Genomic DNA, 21,691 nt, shown 5'->3' on the forward strand with positions numbered 1-21,691 from the left:
GGCTTGCAAAGCTCAAGCACAGCCACAAACATAACAGCAAAGTGGTGGGAAAGAGAGAGGGTGAGGCCCTTAAAAAAAAAAACAGATGCAGATAAACATTATGTTTTAACACCAGTTAGGTACAGGATACAAAAGCAACCCAACGTAAAAATAAAAAATAAAGAAAACCATATATCACAACATTCTGCAAATTAGTAAGATTAACATTATGGAGGGGTTTCACTAAGCAAACTTAACAGTTTTAACAGATTGGCTTATTACACATCTCTACAAAACAGGACTTAAAAGAGCAAGCAAACGGCTTCTGTGCATTTCTTACCAGAGCTGTGACATCCTTTGTAAATTGTAGCTAGCAGAAAATAGGAAAACATAGTAGAAGCTGCTTACTGATATAAAGACAGAATCATGTTGTCATATTGATGCTGGAAACAGCAAGCTAAAAATACATCTATACTGATTTCTCTGGAAGGTACCAAGAGAGGTAAAGGGCAGTGAAGCATAAAGAATAACTTCAGTATCCTTTTGAGCATCTTTTTCTCAGGCTTTTATCTGGTTCTTATTTGATTTCTCTATTATTCTTGAAAGCAAAATATATCTGGTGACATGCTCTCCTAACAGATATTTTCTTCAATATGCACTGCTGTCTGATAACGTGCTACAAAGCTTCCCTTCCACAAGAGCAACATTAACATCTCTCATTTCCCCTGAGCTGCTTCCAGATGACGAAACAAACGCTCTATTATGCATTTAAAATAGTACAACCTCCTCCTTCCCATGTAAATCAGAGCCTACCCACAAGCTGTCAGCTGACTGCAGGTGCCTTCCACTACGATTTGGGAAAAAAGAATGACTTTTATTAAATAAGTTTCACTCGAAAACCAAGACCTTTCAACACTGTACCTTTTGTCCTGTTTTATTAGTTTATGAAAATAACTGCTGAAAAGACATAAAAAACATTACTTCCAGAGTAATTCTTTTTAACTATTATAATAAATATTATAGAACATAAACCAGAAGGCAGTGAGAAGTTAAAGCCAAGTAGATAAAAGAAAGCATGAGTGCCATAAAATTTTTAAGGCATGAATATATCAATCAAAATATATATTTTGAGTATGTACCACTGACATAAGAAGCCTATCTTTTTAATGCTGAGTAAGTCACACCAATACTTTTCCACGACAGGAAAACTGTCTGGATGAGTGAACTCTCTGGTACAGTATTTCCCGCAGCATATTCGTGCAATTTTATTATGCATCACTTGAAAAGGGGGGGTGCAGAGTGTTCTCTGTGGTGAGTGATATAAGGAAAGAGTGGTTGGTAGGCTTCTTGACTTCTAAAAACTTCTGTTACGTTAACGTACAATGTAAAACTCAAAGGGAAATTACAAACTTATTTGGCCATGGAACCCATTTTTTTCCAGAGGTGTTAACATGACTAGAATTTCTGCTGGGAATGCTGTTCTAGAACTAATAATTTAGAGATGCATCCTTTATTCAGATTTGGGGAGGAATATTATCTTTTAATAATAGAAGTATATAACCAGAACTATTAAGTTACTTGAGAACTATTTGACATACTGCAGACATCTCTAAGATTCCTATATAGAAACTCTAAATACTAAATAGTCTATATTCATGGGTCCCCACTTCTGGGTAAAGTTATGGCAAGGAGTCCTTAAATACATACACATGGACCATGCATTAACAGTGGACTGACTAAATAGAATGCCTTACCCATACAGTACTATTGTCTAATGTAAGCAGATATAGTTGAGAGAAATAAAATATAAATTTATTCAAGAGCATTACTGAATTTGTTTATCTATCTATCTATCTGTATATTTAAAAGTTCCTCATTTTCATAAAGTTTGGGAACCAATACCTCTCAATTAACATCCATGGGTAAATTAGCAGTGCCCTAAGGCCACCGTAGCTTAGTATGTGTTGCAGGTAGGGCATGGACACACCTGGGAATTATTCTATGGGAATAAACTTCTATGGCTATTCTGAGAGGAATGGGATAGACACAAATTAGCTCTAGAATTAAGTTTAGGGAAGTAAATTAGAAATAGACCATCTGCATTTTAAGGAATCCTCTTCTCCCGTGATGACTTTAAAGTGTTCCACGAGAAAACAAACTGCCTACTAAGGAAGGCTACAGACTCCTTCAAGGAGGAAGGTATTCATCAGGGCTTAGGCAAACACTGGAGTGGAGCAACTGGAATAGATTACAACATGCAACCCTTGGAGATGAACACGGACCCCATTGATAAGGTTTTATATTTTGGGAACAGAACTAAAAACTATAACTTGCTCACGGCTGTGCCCATGGCATGATTTCTCTTGAGTGCTTGGTTAAAAAGCCCCAAATTGGAGATCTTTGAATTGTCAGTGGGCACCAGTTAAACAGCATAAAATGCCATTTAAACAAAGTAATCTATACATAATGATGCCAATTTATAATTCTTACATAATGATGTCAAAGTCATCTGGCATTAATAAGTTTGTCTGAAATGATATGGCCTAGAAATTTTTGAAATCAATGTCTTAGAATTGTATATTTGGCTCTTAATAATTTTGATTTTTACGTTTGTTTTAAGCCCAAATGGAAACTTCACAATATATGCTGATGGGGCCGGCCCCGTGGCTTAGCGGTTAAGTGCACGAGCTCCGCTGCTGGCGGCCCTGGTTCGGATCCCAGGCGTGCACCAACGTACTGCTTCTCCGGCCAAGCTGAGGCCACGTCCCACATACAGCAACTAGAAGGATGTGCAACTGTGACATACAACTATCTACTGGGGCTTTGGGGAAAAAAAGGAGGAGGGTTGGCAATAGATGTTAGCTCAGAGCCAGTCTTCCTCAGCAAAAAGAGGAGGATTAGCATGGATGTTAGCTCAGGGCTGATCTTCCTCACACACAAAAAAGAACAATATATGCTGATCTTTTGATGGAATTGGACGACACTTAAATTTTTCCCAATTGACTAGCTCTTGTCAATTCAATAGGATATAACAAAAAATTTTAGCCATTTTTTTCCATTTAGCCCTTTTACATAACATTCCACATTCTTTCTTGAATTTCCTTTACCCTTGTACTTAACTTTTATATTTTATAGTAGTTTAGTAGTTTAAAGCTTTATATTTTAAAATTAAAAGCCATACCTAATGAGAATAGAATAGAAGCAGCCTTATTATGCCTATAGATCCACAAAGTTCTTAAAAAGGGAAGTGGGGGGCAGAAAAAGTAAGGAAAGAAAAATGACCCACAGAATTCTTCATTTGGAATTAGAATTATAAAGAGCATATTAAATAAAATTTAATATTAACCCTCTGGACCTTGATTATATGTACAGTGCCTAACAGTAACTAAATAATCCTAAAATAGTCTTTCAGTTTAGTTTTAGTAGAGTTGCATAAAAATCGCTATTACCATATGTATGATGTTTACACTATTAAATGGTAAAAACACAAAAAAAACCCTACAGAATAAATAAGATTAAAATCCCTGCCTACCATTTCACCTTTTAACAGGCTGACCTGTTATCTTAATGCCATTATCTATGATAAAAGTGAAAGTAACCATATGTCTGTTTGTACAGTAAATACATGCCAAACATCCCACAGTGGGGCATGGGAGAAGGGGCTGCTGTAAATGGGGAGGGACTTTTATTTATTTTATACTTTTCTAAAATACTTGAAACTTTTCTAACAAGCATGTACTATTCTTATAATTACTTAAAAACTGATTTTTAAAAAGAAGAAAGTATGAAAGAACCCTCCAGAATTCCTACTCTTGCTTCCCTTACTCTAGGCAGGACCACCTTGATCCACACTTGACAAACGGATATCTAACTTTAAGTAGAATATTATGCTGATTATGGAACGTATGAAATGATTCTTTTGAATGTAATTCTAATAAACCCAAAGAAAAACTTGGGTTAAATTACATTTTTCAATTTATATCACATTTTCATGGAGTGGCAAATAGAGTGTGGACTCAGAGCCCAGAGATGTGAGTTAGAATAAAGGTCTGACACTAACTAGCAGTGTGACTATGGTAAGCTACTTAAACTCCTCATCAGTACCAAATGGCAGTATAGGACTGTGGTTTAGAGTACTGCCTTTAGTCTCAGACCTGCATGGATCACACTAGAAAAGTTGTTTAACCTTGCTATGTTTAACACAGAACAGCACAAAGTAGGCTCAAAATGCCCCACTCAAACATTAGACACACCCAAGAATCTCCACAGCTATCAGAACCAATCAACTTAAAATTTAATTTTGAGTCCATTGAGCCAAACACTTAACAAAATATCTTGAAGTATCCACTGAGAAGAATGCCTGGAGCTAGTTCTCCCATCATCAGTCCATTCAAGCAAGTATTTTCTCCGGTTAGCATCACTGTTTGGGTGATGTGACGGGTGGTGGCTACTTCATTCATACACAGACAACATTTGAGAGGCTAAAAAAACCATTCTGTTTTCTTGAAAATGAAACAGGAAATGCTTTTTATTTTATAATGATACCTTAAAAATATAAATCTAAGATAGCACCGTCTAAAACATCATTATAAAATACTGTGAAAATGACTAAATGAATGGAATATTACTCATATTGTTAATCTAGAAAATATATATTGGGTTAAAAAATGAGGCTGCCAAGCACAGGAGTACTATTACCAGCACTAGTTTAAAAATGCAATGAATTATTCTTAACTTTACTTCATGTTTTTCGACATGCTATCAGGGTCATCTATAAATTATGAAATTTATTACATACCTGTCTTTACATGAGTAAAGTTTTAAACTAAATAAATTTTCTATGTCACCTCTCAAAGCTAAGCTGAGCACTTCTAGAACAATTTGGTCCATACATCACTTCAGGAAACAAAACCCCATGGATGCTCAATCCCGCTGTTGCCCAGGCAAATATATATAAATGCTGATAGGCTTTCCCTTGAGTAAATAACTTTTCCAGTGGCTGTAAAAATGTTCATGTATACTTTTCTTGACAATGAATATTCAACCTAACAGGGACAAATTCATCTTTAAAAGCATATATTTTGGGTAACAGATTTAAGACCAAGATAAATACTTCTGAAAGCCCATGATAGAACATTTTAGCTCTAGAAGCTGTTACAGAAGTATTTCTACATGTGGTTTTTTAAATCCTAGATTCTCTTTGTGTTTTATAATAGCTTTAAAAATGACATTTGTAGATATTCTAGCTAAAAACATTTAGGTAGAAAAGAAGTTGCCACATCCTAATGCCTTTTAGGGAACCATGCATAGTATCCATTAATTAATACACTACTTTGATTTCCTAATGAATTATAGTACATTCAAATATGAATTAAGGCTGGGTTTAAAAGTGGGATTTTCTTTTATCATTAAGGGTATGAGCTTTTAATTTCTTATGATTAAAATAATTCAAATAAGGGGCCAGCCCAGTGGCAGAGTGGTTAAGTTCACATACCCCACTTCAGGGGCCCGGGGTTCACAGGTTTGATCCTGGGCACAGACCTACACACGGCTCATCAAGACATGCTGTGGCTGTGTCTCACACACACAACAGAGGAAGACTGGCACAGAGTCTCAGGGCCAATCTTGCTCACCAAAAAAAAAAAAAAAAAAAAATTCAAATAATTTGTTTAAAAATGAACTTTGTTACAATGTAACAGAACCCTTTACTGATGAATCTTAAAGATCTGTGTGCTCATGTCAGCCTAGTGAACCAATTATTCCCTGTGTTTGCAATGCTTTGTATTTTACCTTTATTTAAATGTATTTGTCTTACATAAAATATAACAAGACAGATTAATTAACCTAATTTTCCACTGATCACATCATTAGAAAGTTATTCCTTCCACTGATGCTGCTCTTCACCAATCACACAGCAGGCTATGATGGTGATTCTGCCTCTGATTCCTTCCCTAGGAATTTAGCACAATGCCAGCCATTCTGTGAAATGAGCACTTTTCCAAACAGCATCCAACCGGTGCCTTCACCTCGGCAAGGAAAGAATCCACTGAAGATGAGAAAACAGTTCCCTCTGGAAGTCCATCTGTCTTTGAGTCATCAGACTGCAAGAAGGATTCAAGGAAAGCCTTCCCTACCATCTCTGCATCATCTCCTAGTCCTCTAAGTGGAGCACTAGATGCGAATCCCCTATTTATTTCTAATCCAGTGACTTCCGTTGCCTTCAATGGTTACGTCTGCTACTGTCTCACTGTGCTGAATCATCAGGGTAGGAACTCCCCAACTAGCTCCGTGTGCCTAGGAAAACTACCGTGCATAGTGCACCTTCCTTGTTAAGACTCCCCAACCCAAACAGAACTGTGCACTTAAGAAGAGTAATCTGCTATCAGTAAAAAGCCATTCCTAAATAAAATCAACACGCGTTGAAAAAACAAGGTTGATCTCCATAGATTTCAGCTGATTATATGTTACATGTCAGTGCATAAACTGAATCATTACTATCAGCTTTAGTGATAGTCTGTAAAAAAATGTTTAGAGAAGAGTATTTAGGACTTTTGTTGAGCTAGGTTCAAACTAATAACGTCTTACAAATGAATAACATTACCATTTCCATTCCCATCACAAAGATTCCATAAGTTCCCTATTTTTCTTGAATAAGAAAAAACCCAACTATTCACTAAAAGAAATTAAAAAACACACAAACTTCCATGGCCATTGCCATTTCCTAGATCTAACTGTCAGCTTTCAGAGTGTTACTTAAATGGTTTTGCTCATGCTGTTTTATTCTACTGAACTGCAAAGTCAATTGAGGAAAAGTATTATTTTGTTGAATGAAATTTATCTATTTTATCATCTTTTTACTCTCAGCAATATTTAAGCTTAATAAAGGAGTTAAGGATTCCATTCAATTTATTTTCCTCCTAAAACTAAGAAAAATATTTTAGACTAAATGCTCAAGTTTTCAACAATATAGTTTCATTTCCTCTCTAAAGCCCTAACGTATTTTTCCCCTAAGTTGTAGACTCCATTCATTGTGAACATTACTTCCAATGGAATGAATTGACACTGTTAACAAAACTGCTTGGTAAGTTAATTTACAAACAGTAATACTTATTGGAAAATTAAGAAATGGCTTCCATAAAATTTCTGTCCTTGTATTAACAAAAAAAAGATTCTAATTCCTCGGGATATGCACTTGTACTCTAAGCTTTGGCTTTCGGTCAAAGGACTACCTAGAATGCAACATTGGGGCAAACTCTTCAGAAATTTCATTCCAAATGACAAAAATAAGAGTTTGCTGTGGAATCAATAAAAAATTCTCATGTCACTTAAATGCAAAAAATTGACAATGATTTTTTTAGGGGGTAAGATGTAGAGAATTCCAGACTCTGCTAAATGAACCAGAGGATTTGGGGTCTTTTTTCTAGATTCTTTTTTCTTTTTACTCAATCCATCTCCATTTTTAAAGGATTTTCATTAACATCCATGACTATAAAACAATTCGTATTTGAATAAATAAAACTTACCACTTGGAGAATGTCTTCATCTTTTGGCATAACACTAAGTTCCAATGTTGTGTCACTGAAATTGAATATACATACACTATTTTAGGAGAAGTGGAAGTGTATAAAAAAGACATAAAGGAAAACTAGTTAATTCAGAAGTATTTTTCAAGTTGCTTAAGAACTCGATTTTTGTTTTTTTAAAATCTTTACTTTTCAAATCCAAATCATTAAAATGAAAAGAAGTCACTTATATATATATAAGCTAATTATTTATGAAAGAGGGCACCATGCCATATGTTTGAGCTATTCATCATCAGTCAAGTCTTCTTTATAACATTTCTAATGTTTCTCACTTAGAAATATAAAGTATATTACTTATTAAATAGTCCTGGAACAAAACTCATCAGTATATAATTACTTACATAATTACTTCAGGTCACAGGACAAATTACAAATTTTTACCACATATTCTATTTATCAAGTTAAAAATACTTTAACATAAAAATAACCAAAGAACCCTCAAATTTAACATTTTAAGCAATATTAAACATCCCAATTTTGAAACATACCCTGTTGGCCTCAGAGGTGAAGAAAATCAGAGTTTACCATCACAACTATCAAAATGCCTCCTTATTTTAAAAAACTATATAGCATCTCAACCATTTGTTTTCTTCTCTATGATTTAATTTTAGAGCCTTTATAGGAACAGCTCAAAGTCTTATTTTATTTTGGCACTGTAAATTTCTTGTTAAAAATAACAGAGAAGTTTCTCTAGGCTTAAAAAAGTTCAAAAGGGTAAATTATACCTAGTCCTGTGATCTGCAACTACATTTAGATAAGGCTAGGATGGTGGTGCTGTTCCCAACCAGTGCTTCAATACCTAATCTAACAATGTCAGATTCTCCCCCAACACAATCAAGAGATTAAGAAACAAACAACAAAAAAAGGAAACAAAATCTAATAATTCACTGGTGTCTCTTTTTGACAGATTGGAACCCTTATTTTTAGGTTCATAAATGCTGAGAGAATAATAAACCAATAAGAACCACAGGTTCAAATAAATTTAACTAGTAAAATACGTAGGTACTTGTATTTCATTATGTAGAGTTGGTATAAAATACATACTGATGTTTAGATAAATTCTTCTGCAAGGATACATTTTTACATTAATACACTGCAGAATCTCAATGGCTTTGTGCTGTATTATCCATTTGCTACCAACTGCAGACAAAAGGAACACAATTTTTTAAAAGAAAATAAGATCATGAAAAAACAGTATTTCTCTACTTTTCAAATTGCTTTATTGGCTGAAAAATTAAGACTGTCACTCCAAAGTGTTATGACTCTGAAAGATGAACTGCACTGGTAACAAAAACATTAACGTGGATTTTGAGGAAAACAAAGATTAAGTTATGGTTACTCGGAAAAATAATATTTTTAAAGAAGAGCTGTTAGCAAATATACTCGAGATCCTTAAATTACAGGCTGACAAAACATATTAATATACTTATGATGATCTAAATTATTTTAAGGACAAAAATTGGGGGTGGATCCCCCTACTGCCACTGGAGAGGCTTTCAATTCTTCAGCTGTCCCCAAGTCTCCTCAATACTTTAAGATCAAACAGGTACCACGGTCAGGAACGCCCAGAATCCAACATTAGAGGCAAGGTTTAAGATTTGCTTTCTCTAAGAATGTCATTAAATATTAAAACAGTAAAGAGAACACTCTGAGATCAATAAATCATGATCACATCATTTACTTGTAAAAATGACAATGGATTAGAGCATTAGTGTAAATCATGTAGATTACAGCATGAACTGCTTTAGACATAGTTAGAGGAGTTTGATAAAAATCTTCGGAAAATAAAGAACAATTTAATTATAGACAGGTAGGTATGGCTAATATAAAGCAACAGACAATTAAAAGTTACTATATTTGAATCTGGGAAGAACCTCTTACAATAGTGATGATCTGGAAATTGGACCCCAGATTCATGGCCTACTCTTGACAAAAATTCAATATGGTAACTTCTTTGGCTTTCAATTTCTTTATTTGTAATTTAAAAAAATTTCTAGGGGTGTGATATAGAGAAAGCCAACAGGACTAAATTAACTTTGAGGTCCCATAGATAGTCACTCGATAAATATTTATTTAGCTTTAGAACTAAAAATTCTATCATTCTATAGAATGTAAGCAGACAAATGGATTAAAAGAAAACTTTTTGCTGCCTTGGTTAAAACAAACGAATAAATTTGAGCCAAGAATATTATTCAATAAGCTATTTAAAGATAACTTATCTTGGTAAGAGGCTTTCAAATTATATTTGCATTCATTTATATATTTATTATAAATAAATTATACATTTGTCAAAAGTGGGAAACTTACAGCAAATCTCAACTGTGTGCCTCTTAGATTCTGAAAAGATTTTAATCACAAATCTGCTAAATTTGCCAAAGCGAAGTCACCAACTAAGCTATTCTCAGTTCATTCTTGGCAACACTCAAATGCGTTATCACTTTAAGGGAAAGTTTTACATCTGCACATCACACCAACTCCATATAGGAGGACAATACTGTATTAAATCTACTTGCTCCACTGATTTATAAAACCCATCTTTGGACAAAATTAATCATATTTCAAGACTCTTACCTGTTCTGAATTAAAGCAATTACTTGGGAATAGGTCTTTCCAATAACACTTTCTCCATTGACGTTTATAATTCGGTCACCTTCAGAGAGGAATACAAGAACTGCGTGAGGAATTCCTAAAGAAAGTCACTTCTGAATACTTTTGAAATATTTCTCGAGTAATGTTCTCATTTTTGATATATCCTTGCTCATTATCTTTTAAAGTGTCTTTTATAAAAATGAACTTTAATTTTCATACATCCAGCCTCTTACGAAATATAGTCATGTTTTAAAGGAGTCCCAGTCATTGATGAATTTAGAAGCCTCAAAAGATATAGTCAACAAGTGACCACAGCTGTATTATTTGTGCCCCATCAACTGCTTTCTCAGTTGCAGAACTGCTAGTATTCCTCCACTTACCCTGTTTTTTTTTGATGGAGAAACACTATTCAACAGGCTGAAACAATTGTTTTTATTACCTCAGGGTCCTCTAATTTTAGTCCAGCTGATTTCCTTGTAATAGTCTCCCAATCTATTTAGTTGATTCATTAGTGCTATATTATAGAACTTAAGTATGGGTATGCACATGGTTTTGACTTTATATATATTAACTTGTTCTTCCTTTTAATGGGGAGAAGGACATTTGGCTTACTCAGAAAAACTCAGAGGAACAGAAAGGAAAAGAATGGGAGAGAAAGGATGGGGGGAAAAGGAAAATAGAAAAAAACGCACTTTTTGTGTGCTTATCACAGCATCTCCACTTCATCTTCCCAAACTTGTGAGGCTTAGAATATGATAGATGATACACTCCAGGTAATGGAATCCCATATTAATATACATATTATACATATTAATGAAATTAGGCTTATTTTAAGTATGGTTGAAAAGACAATTAATTAAAGTAAGTAATAAATTAACAATGCATCCTAAGTAATCTTAGCAATGACACTCATGACAATATTTGTAGCTGAAAAGACATTTTATTCAAAAGGCAGTAAAAGACAGTTTTTCACTAATTCCCATTTAAAATTATTTCATGTTTAAAAAAAGAGAAAAGAGTAACTATTTTAATGTGTGCATTAATCTAAAAGCAATCTCTACTTAGTTTTTTTTTTTTTGTGAGGAAGATCAGCCCTGAGCTAACATCCATGCTAATCCTCCTCTTTTTGCTGAGGAAGACTGGCTCTGAGCTAACATCTATTGCCAATCCTCCTCCTTTTTTTCCCCAAAGCCCCAGTAGATAGTTGTACGTAATAGTTGCACATCCTTCTAGTTGCTGTATGTGGGACGCGGCCTCAGCATGGCCGGAGAAGCGGTGCTTCGGTGTGCGCCCGGGGTCTGAACCCGGGCCGCCAGTAGCGGAGCACGTGCACTTAACCACTAAGCCAGGGGGCCGGCCCTCTACTTAGTTTTTATTAACATCACAAATCACAAAGTATTTTAGAACAAATAGCCACCAGACCACATCCACTGATACCTACAGATGAAGCTTGCACCTAAGCCACTCTTTGAGATGCAAATTAATTAATTCACCTCTGGCAGATGAGCCATTTCTAGAAATTGGAGATCCAAGAAGATTAAGATTATTTCAATTATCAATAAATATCATCATTATTTTGCTATTTTGTAATCCTTTGTCAAAATTAGCTGTATGCAAAACAGTTTATTTAAAAGGGCCTCCAAGAGTCCACTGAGTGGTAACTGAAAGTGCCCATAATCTATAATTTATGTTATTTCTGTTCAAACCCATCCATCTGAGTATCAAAAGACATATAACCAATTAAATCTCAAAAAAATTAGTAATAGATGTGAAGAAAAAGGAAAAACATACACAAGGACAGATAAGGAAAAAATATAGAAAATGAAATGTGGAAGAAGGAAGAAATGGAGCAAAAGAGACATGAAAAAGTGTCGTTGAACGAGTGTCAGCACCTGTGCATAATCCTGCTTCGAAAGCAGGCCCTCCTTCTTTAACTTGTTTAACAAAGATGGTGTCCATTGGTTCCAAGCGGTTTCTTTGTTTTCCTGTGGGAGAGAAAAAGCCCAAGGCATGATTTACTTCACAATATTTCATTAAAATACCAACATATAAGATGACATTTAATTGAGACAATTAAGCAAAGATGTTTAATGAAGTGTCAAATACATATCCTGAATTTGGATGCTAAAATCATAACTTAGGGGTTTTCATTAAATCAGACATTTATTTTGCTTCTTCCATAACACAACAACAACCACAACAACAGTAACAGTTTCCATTTACTCGGTTCATTCTGTTTGTAAATTACTACACTAAATATTCTACATACCTGAGAGCTACTTTCCATAGAAAGTAAGTATTACTACCACCATTGCATAAAAGAGGAAACCGAGGCTCAGAGACATTAAATAAAGTCCCCAAGGTTACATAAACTAGATTACACAGGCGGTGCTCATTGAATTGTGCTAAGTTTTAAGTTATAATGATCAATAAGACACAGTCCTTTTCCTTCTGATAGGAGAGAGACATACAAAGAATGACCCTATAGTATAAAAACAATCAGAGACAAATAGAACATACAGCCACGGCACTGAAGAGCACATGGTCAATTCTGTAAGTCAGATATTTCACAAACTGCTGTCCATGGACCATCTGCATTAACATCTAAGGTGCTTGCTAAGTACCAATGTTCTGCGGTCCAATCAGAAACCTGCTTTGTCAACAAGTTTCTCAGGCGATCCTTATACACACTAACATGTGCAAACAACTAACAGTTTCAGTAAAATAGAAGTCAAGGAAAGATTCGCAGAGGAGAGGACATTTAGGCTAAGTGATAAGCACCATGATAAGTACTATGGGGGGACAAAAAGGTAGACAGGGTTCTCAAAGTGTGGTCTCCAGACCAGCAGCATTAGGATCAGCAGGGAATGTGTTAGAAATGCAAATTTGTGTGGTGGACCCCACCCCAGATTTAGTGAATCAGAAACTCGGGCGATTGTGAGGCAACTCAAGTTTGAGAACCACTGAAGTAGAAGACAAGGTCTTGACTCTTAGAGAAGACTGTAACTGAGAAAATAAGGCCCATACATGCATGGAGTATTTAACAATACTAGTTAAATAGCAATGCTGGGCAGAAAGTGATTGAGTGTCACACATAAGGAATTCATTTTTCTATTTCCATATAAAACTGAATTTTTAGCATAGTATCACAAAGGTGGCTCAAAAGCAGTTTCCTAGTGAACGAATAGCTATCAGTAGCTCCCTTACATATTTAGCTATTTACTCTGAAGGAAGTCCTCTAAAGCAGTGAATGGCTAACTCAACTACTGAGAACAATAGGGTTTAGTGGAAATTGCTCATGTTTTAGAAGCCAGTAGACACGGACTCAAGTCCTTCCTTTGCCACTCGAAAGTCCAGTTGCAATTAAGTAAACTTTTTTACTTAAAGAAATTATTACATTTTCTTCTATAATTGTTCTATATTTTTACATTCTTGAAGGGTTTCTACGAAGACTAAATGAGATTAACATGTGAAAGCACTGAGCATAGCACGTAACTGAAGAAATTCCTCAGTCAATGTCTATTTCCACTCTTCCTTACATACGGCTTAAATGAGGACTAATGTATTTTTATAATTTCAAGAATTAAAAATCCAAAAGGTTATAAAAACACACTTGCAAATTATCTATTATAAATCTATATTAAATATATATCAGAATATCTTCCCAAAGAAAATTTATAAGCCTTCTCTCTATGTTCAGATGACATGAAAATATTATAAATCCTTTTGTTACTTCTGATTAGTTATGACAGATAGCCATGACTGCTTTCTCGAGGTTTAGGAGGAAAAAGAGAACTAATATTAGTTAAATTCCTACTATATAGAAGAATGTCCTAATTCTTAAGAGATGTTTGCTAAAGTACTTAGAGACTAATTATAATGCTATATGCAATTTAATTTTCAAATGGGTTTGGGGGAAAAATAAACTAAGATACCCACACATGCAGACACACATATAGATAGACAGATAAAGCAAATACGGCAGCATGTTAATTGCTGAATCAAGATGGACAATATACAGATACTTTGAAAATTACAATTATTGTAATTATAATTATTATACTTTGAAAATTACAATAAAAAGCTAGGGGAAATTTTCTGTATATGCCAGGCTTTAATTTTCTTCATAGAAGTTATCACTCACAACTTAAAATTATGTTTTTATTTGCTTACATGTTGGTTTTATGTCTCTCCCAATAAAATATTCACTGATATCCATAGCACTTAGAACAATGCCTGGCACAGAGCAGGCATTCAATAAGTGACTACTCAGTGAATGAATAAATTTATTATGTAGTTTAATTCTCACAACAAGGCTTTGAGATGGGCATTAAGATCCTAATATTCCCATTGTACTGAGGAAGAAATAGAGACTGCATAATTTGCACAGAGGCAGAGTGGGGATTTGAACCCAAGTCTGAATCCACATATGGTGTTCCATGCTGCTTCAAAAGTAACTGAACTACTCAAATTCATTTGTCAAGCCTTACTGAATACAAGTAGACAGTACATTTACAATTAATTTGAAAGGATGCAAATACTTAATTCCAATCAAGTTGGTAATCAGGCTAGGTCCCACTGTGGCCTGATTTACAACATTTACAACAGTTGGCATTAAAGGAAAGCCATCTATTTTTTCTTGGCTAGAGCTTTGAGGGTTTAGGGTTTAATAACATTTGTTGTATCAAGTCATTGCTTTCCTAGAAAGATTTACACAATAAGAGAGAAGAAACATTTTTCTTATTAATGTCTTCTAGTCCACTGTGTCCCAAAGGTGATTATACCATACTTATTTTTAAAAATGCAAAATGTAAATGACCATTAATGAATTCTACAAAATAATAATAAGTTGGTTGAGTAGCAATATAGTGACTTCTGAAAATTCTGATAGAAAGTTTCACTTATACAGAATAGATGTAGTCCAAAATAGTTTGGTTTTAATTTCTATAAATGAAATACAAATTTTGCAATGACCACCTTTATAAAATCAGAGACACGTTGCCGTTGACAAATCTTTCAATACACTGTGCCTGAAAACACATGAAGATGGAATAGACTAAAATAGAGCCCAAAGTACTATTCTATCTGCTGCGAGTTTTACTTTTGATTCTTGTTGTTTCTGGGCTTTCCTTTCTGTACTTCCTCCAAAATTCTGATTTGCTATTATTGCCTACATATTATCCAACTCCTTCTGGACAATAGAAAATTTCCCATACGATATCCCTAATTATAGGCAGCTTTCACTAAGAAATATACTTTTCTTCAATTTCCTTATTCCTTGACTCTAAACCTTGAGTTAAACACTTGGATCATTAATGTTAAGAATGTCTTCTTTTTAATATCTGTTGCCTGCAATTCTGCTGGAACTGGAAATCAAAAGTAGCAGATTTAAAATGTGTTATTCAATCTCTTGTGTCTTTAGTTTTTATAAGTCAATGTCTAGATATGCAACACTAGAAGCCCAATCCTGAATTGTAACTCACCAGGAAAAAGGATTCCTTACTTCCCCATATGAGCATCTGGTAGAGCCAGATGGCGGCCCTGGTAATTCTCAGCAAAAGCCTCTTTCAAGTCTACATCTGTATTTTATAATTTCTCAATTTTTTGAGAAACAGAGGACATGTTTCAAAGAACTGTTAAATACCTTATTCACGTGTCATTTCCTTGACCTTATCAAAAGAAAAGGAAAATGTGCCTTTTTAGCACACACATGGAATTAAATCTTTCTATATTCGAGAAAAGGAAGGAGAAAGATGATGATCTTACGTAGATGAGAATGGCTAAAGTGACCAGGTACAGAAAAAGTCCCATTTTATGCCATTTAATATACAATTAGTAAAGACTTAAACAAGAAGACATAAAAAACATATATGGATTTACTTAAGTTGAATGTTACACTTTAAATGAGAAAGAATGTACATACTTTTACATTAATATAATCAGTAAATATAATCAGTTGGGGAAAAAAACAACTTGAGTAAAAAAATAATAACATATAGGTAGCAGCTGCCATCCAAATACTGGATGAACTTCCAGGTGCATGTGATTTTTATTCTCCATATCCAGCATAAGGTAGTAGTTAAGAGCTTGGGCCCCATGACCAGATTACATGGATTAAAATCCCAGATCTACCATTTATTTTCCACAAAAGATTACCAGAATTTGCCATATTTGTTTATACTAAAAATTATTAGTTGTCTATTGGAAATTCAAATTTAATAAGGCATCCTGTATTTTATCTGGCAACTCTTTCTCCAAGCGATTTTAGACAAATGATTTATTTGTATCCCAGTTTACTCATCTGAAAAATGAGGGGAATGATAATTATTCCTATCTGGCAAGGTTGTTGCAAGGATTAAAAGAGATAATCCATTAAAAGGCTTATGTAATGCCTAATACAAGTAGGTATTTAATAAATATTCAGAAGGTTTACATACAGATCAGGGATGATGGAGGCCAGGGGACAGCGCTTTGTGACACTGCATGTGCTTGATAAACACTGGTTGAAAGAGTACCTATGCACACTTAACTGTCATATTATGGGGAAGTCGAGGAATGTAGACCAAAGAAAAAGGAACACTAAAGAAAAGGAGAAAAGTAAGAGAGACTGTACTTAAAGCTTTTCCAGTAACTCTGACCCAAATTACACACCTGTCTTCAGAGACTGGTATCTAAAACCAGAGAGCTACAGGTCTAGGCCGTGGGCTTTGTCAGCGAAGGATGATTTGAATCTCTAATGACCTCTTCTTTGGAGAATGTTAAAGTTAAAGTCATTTGCAAGATTTAAATTATTTCCAAATTTAAAATATTAAGTATACAAAGCAAACAGACTAAAGCAAATAGATTATTTTAAGCTGGAACAAAATTTGGACTATGTCAGTTACAAAAAGAACCCTATAATGAAGATCCACATAAAAACAGATAAGCCTAGGTCAGGGAATCCTATAGGTTGGGGGACAGATTGAAAAAATATATACTTTATACAAAGAAATACCATCCCATACTTTAACCAAAAGCAAAGCAATAGAAAATAATGGCTATCACTGAGATTAAGCTTTTTTCCCCTTTTCTCTCAGTTCTCAAAGATGCTACTGGACAATTTTTCTAATGGAACCAAATCTTCTCTGCTTTGATAATGACAGTTTTTTTTTTTTTTAAGTATTCTTTTTATTGATTTCTTTGTTGTGAAAAAAATCTCTATCTCTACACAAGAGAAGGCCATTGAAATTAAACTGGGCTGCAATATGAAAGTTACATAAGCCTTGGAAGAAGAGCACTCTCCACAAAGGTGGAAAGCTGAAGAGGCAGATCACATAACGAAGTATGAAAGCTCCAGGAATCCATTATTTGAAGAAAATCAATTAAATAGCTTATTGAAATTAATATCTATTTTTCAGACCAAAAAGAAATGAAACCACCATGTAGACTGAAATAGACAGACATCAAAGTTAAGTCTAAATGATGAAAAATGATCTTCATTTCTCTTTGATGGATAATAAATTGTCACAGAAAAAAACTGGGCGTGTAGAAGAATTTATTGAGCAAAAGTCAGGACTTATGGATCCGTTAAGGCAAAAAACAAACAGAAGGAGTAATAAACACCAAGTTCAGGCTCTTGGTTACCTCTGGGGGAAGGGAACAGGGAAGGAGTAGCATCAAAGGGTCTTAACCATACTTACAATACTTAACATTTATGTCTCAAAGAGAGCGACAGAGAGGGGTGAGGGTGAGGGGAGGATACTAAAAAGTTAAGACGACAAAAATAGGTGGCAAGCATTTGGAACTTACATTTTTCCGTATATATTCTGTTTGCCTGAAATATTTCATAGCTATTTTTTAAATTGTTGATAACAGCGTTTTAATTTTTTTTTTTTTTTTTTTGGTGAAGGAGATCGGCCATGAGCTAACAATCTTCCTCTTTTTGCCGAGCAAGATTGGCCCTGAGCTAACATCTGTGTCCATCTTCCTCTACTTTGTACGTGGGACACTGCCACAGCATGGCTTGATGAGTGGTGGGTAGGTCTGTGCCTGGGATCCAAACCCGAGAATTCCAGGCCGCCGAAGTGGAGCGCATGAACTTAACCACTACGCCACCGGGCCCATCCCCAGGGTTCTAATTTTTATTTTGGGGGCTTGGTTTGCTGATAGCAAACAAAATTAGCTTAAGAGCCTAACAGAGACACATTGTCTAGTATCAAAAATCCATGTATCATATGATAAATGCATCCTATATGATAAGTAATTAAGGAGAATCTAACTTAAGAAGACTGATATGGCAGATTATTGGGCCGTGTTTTTCCTTTGGTAATAGCAGAAGCACTCAGCACAAAAAAAAAAAAAAAGGGCCAGCTTATTAAATCTACATGTTCCCCAAATTTCCACTTAAGATGCTCTCACTTCCATAGTGATGGCTAGTACTTTAAAATTATATCTCCCAAGTCTCCAACTGCAGCTCCAACAATTATCACAAGCTTCAGATCCAAAATTCCACTAATCTCTGGAGGTTGTCAGTGGACTGTCACCTGTCAGGTCTCGATCACATCACATATATCATAAACAAACACATACCCTCTACTCAATCTGATCTTCACGTAATACCAAATGGAATAAAATGAAATAAGAAAATCTGTTAAATATTAAAAAGTAGACCATGTTCTAACTTAATCGTGATAAATTTTCTTTTGACCTACACCCATCTAATTTTTTTTTTTTACTTTTTATTGTGGAAAAGTAACACAAAAGTAGAGAAAACAGAATAAACCTCCATGAACATAACCTAATAATTATAAAAAATATGTCAATCTTGTTTCATTTACACTCACCCTTTTTTCCTAAAACATTTTAAAGCAAATGCCAGATATCATGCCAATTCACTCATAAATATGTTAAATACTTCAGTATGCATCACTAAGAAATAAGAATTTTTCTTTACTTTTTCTTAAAGGAAAAACAGCAAAATCCTTTCATGGTTCTCCACAGTATATAGTATTCTACACAGTGTGGATAATATAAGTTGACAACAAACCTAATCCTTCTACTTTCATCTTCCTAAATGCCTAGCTAACATCAGTGAAAAGCAGTATGTCATGACATAGAAATGATAGCAGCAAAGGCTATGAAATCAACTTAGAAAGGTTCCACATGCAAAATCACAATAGAACAATAAATGAAGTTCCAGAACAAATTACCCATTCCCAGTGGAATGCTCTGCCTGTGCATTCAAATTCAGCGACGTCATACATGCGAGAGGCCACTCACGGCATGAATATCTCCAGCCCGTAGAACAGTGCCCACTATACAGTGGATGCTCAAGAAACATTTACTGCTGACTGATTCAAATTACAGCCCTGGAAAATGCCAATGGTAAAACTATCCAAAGACAACTCGGAGATTTGTTTCAGGAACCAAGCTATTGTACTGCAACTGATCTGTACAATTTTGCTCAAATAGTAGAAGGAAAATGCTGCCGCTTAATAGTCGTTTGAGTACAATACCACTAGGTGTCAGACGCAAATCAAAATTGTCTGGCATTATCAACTACCTAGGCAAGAAAGACTCTGGAAGGGTGTTATTCATTCAACAAATATTTACTGAGCTCGTAAAATGCGCCAGGTGCTGATTATCCTACAACGAACACAGCAGTCCTGGGATCTGCCTTCTGGAGTATTTGAAGTTTATGAAGCATGGTTTTTTCTCTCTCCAAAGTTCCAGGAATTTCACAAACTATATATCACGTCTAGATTCATAGCCCGGTTATTCCTGTTGTGCTAGATTTTAATTTCTCTGCAAACCCAGAAAAATTTGTTACAATGCTCTAATCCCAAGCAACTATCTTTCCATCTCTGACCTTACCATCGCTCCAATCCTTGAACCGATTAAACTTGCTCCTTGACTCTGTCAAGACCTTCCATTCCCTTTAGCCCTCTCTATTCTTCAAGACTATCAGTCTCCCTCCAGAAATCACTTTCTTCCTCACTAAGATTACCATGGATCAATATTTCAACAAAACTCACCAGCAGCCTCAACTTCCTTTCTCTTTTGACCTCTGAAAGCACTCAATTTGCCCATCTCCTGCTGTGGAGAATTCCAACCATACGCCCGCTCTGCTCTCATTCTTTGCCTGCTAATTCAGCTGAATAAAACTGTACGAGCCCAATGATTTAGAGTTTCCAAGTTCAGCTAAGTCTTGACACTGCTTCACAAAGTCTCTCGCTCGTATTTTAATTCCCATTCCCTCAAGGTTGCTGTTTCAAACTTCTAACACCCTTCTCGAACTTGCTGGAATGGAATCATTCTGACGTCCTCACACTATTTGGACAACCTGTCCCTTACTTCACTGTGTCTCACTTGTTGTATCTTCAATTTCTTTTTTTAATCTTTGCCCATTCTTCTTTCCTTTGTCCTATCTCAGGTGAGGATTTAGCTCCTGGCCTTCCTCAAGACCTTGCTCCGCTAATTAGTTCTTCTCATGTGTAAAACCTCAGTCAATCTCTATTCTTCTCTCCAGATCTCAGACATACAAGTTTCCCAAACTTATAAGAACAACCACGGAACTCTCTGGCCTTCCAATTAGCTATCATCTCTCGTTCTCTATCCCTTGATTTTCATACTTCTGGCAAGAATAGTCTATACTCATTTATCCTCAATTCTTTACTTCTAATTCAGGGTTTCTCAGACATTGACAAATGTCCCCTGGCGGACCAAACTGCCCACTCGCCCCACTCCTGTTCTCATGTGGTTCACTGCTCTAATTTATGTTCTCATCACTGATGTTTGGTTTCTTCATCCCTTCTGTCCACTGAAACTGTTCTCAAGTAACTTTACCAATTTGCTACTTGTCAGGTCCCATCCAACAGTATCGTTTTAGTACCTGTCCTAATTAATTCTCTACAACAAATGACAAGTTATCCAACCCCCACCCTTAAATTATCACCTCTTAATTTGCAAGTCACCAACTCCTCCTGGCTCTCCTCACACCTTCAAAATTTATTCTCAGATTTCCCCTCTGATTCTTCTTTCTCTGACCATCTCTTAGATGTTGCCTTCTCTTGGAGCCTATCTTCATCCTATATGTCTTCATGCTCTCTGTGTATGGTTTCATTTAAGCCTAGAACTTAATTATAACATATATAATGATGACTTCCAAATTTATTTTCAACCCCTACCTTTCCCTATAATCTCCACACCCAAATTTTCAGCTAAGTACTAAACATTCTATAGGCATCAGAAATGCAACTTATCCTAACCTAAACTCATTTCCCCATAGGAAGGGGGTGGAGATGTTTCCCCTCGAGTGTCCCTCAGTTAATGGCACCTCCATCTATCCGCTCACCCATGCCAGAAAAGCCAAGCATAATCCTCCACAAGTTACCCCTCACTGGGACATATAATCCATCCCCAAGTTCTACCCCCAAATCTGGGCAAATATATCTTGTAAATAACTCTGAAATCTGTTCTAGAATGCTGTTTTTCCTTCCTTCAGATAAAATCATATTAATCTGTCAACAGCGCAAAGGACATCCCACCTGAGAACCTTCCCT

The 21,691-nt window shown here is 35.3% G+C and overlaps 1 protein-coding gene across 4 annotated transcripts in view; it reads right to left on the reverse strand.

Moving 5' to 3' along the window:
* ARHGAP21 (Rho GTPase activating protein 21) overlaps nt 1-21,691 on the reverse strand; it is a 128,732-nt gene that overhangs the window by 37,775 nt on the left and 69,266 nt on the right. For all 4 annotated transcript variants that reach the window (XM_058532582.1, XM_058532579.1, XM_058532580.1 and 1 more), the window contains exons 5-7: nt 12,044-12,136; nt 10,134-10,212; nt 7,503-7,557 (exon numbers count right to left, since the gene is read on the reverse strand). In XM_058532582.1, coding sequence (XP_058388565.1) covers nt 7,503-7,557; nt 10,134-10,212; nt 12,044-12,136 — 227 coding nt within the window. The remainder of the gene's footprint in view (nt 1-7,502; nt 7,558-10,133; nt 10,213-12,043; nt 12,137-21,691) is intronic.

This window comes from Diceros bicornis, chromosome 36, assembly GCF_020826845.1.
Source record: "Diceros bicornis minor isolate mBicDic1 chromosome 36, mDicBic1.mat.cur, whole genome shotgun sequence".
NCBI classification, from domain to species: domain Eukaryota; kingdom Metazoa; phylum Chordata; class Mammalia; order Perissodactyla; family Rhinocerotidae; genus Diceros; species Diceros bicornis.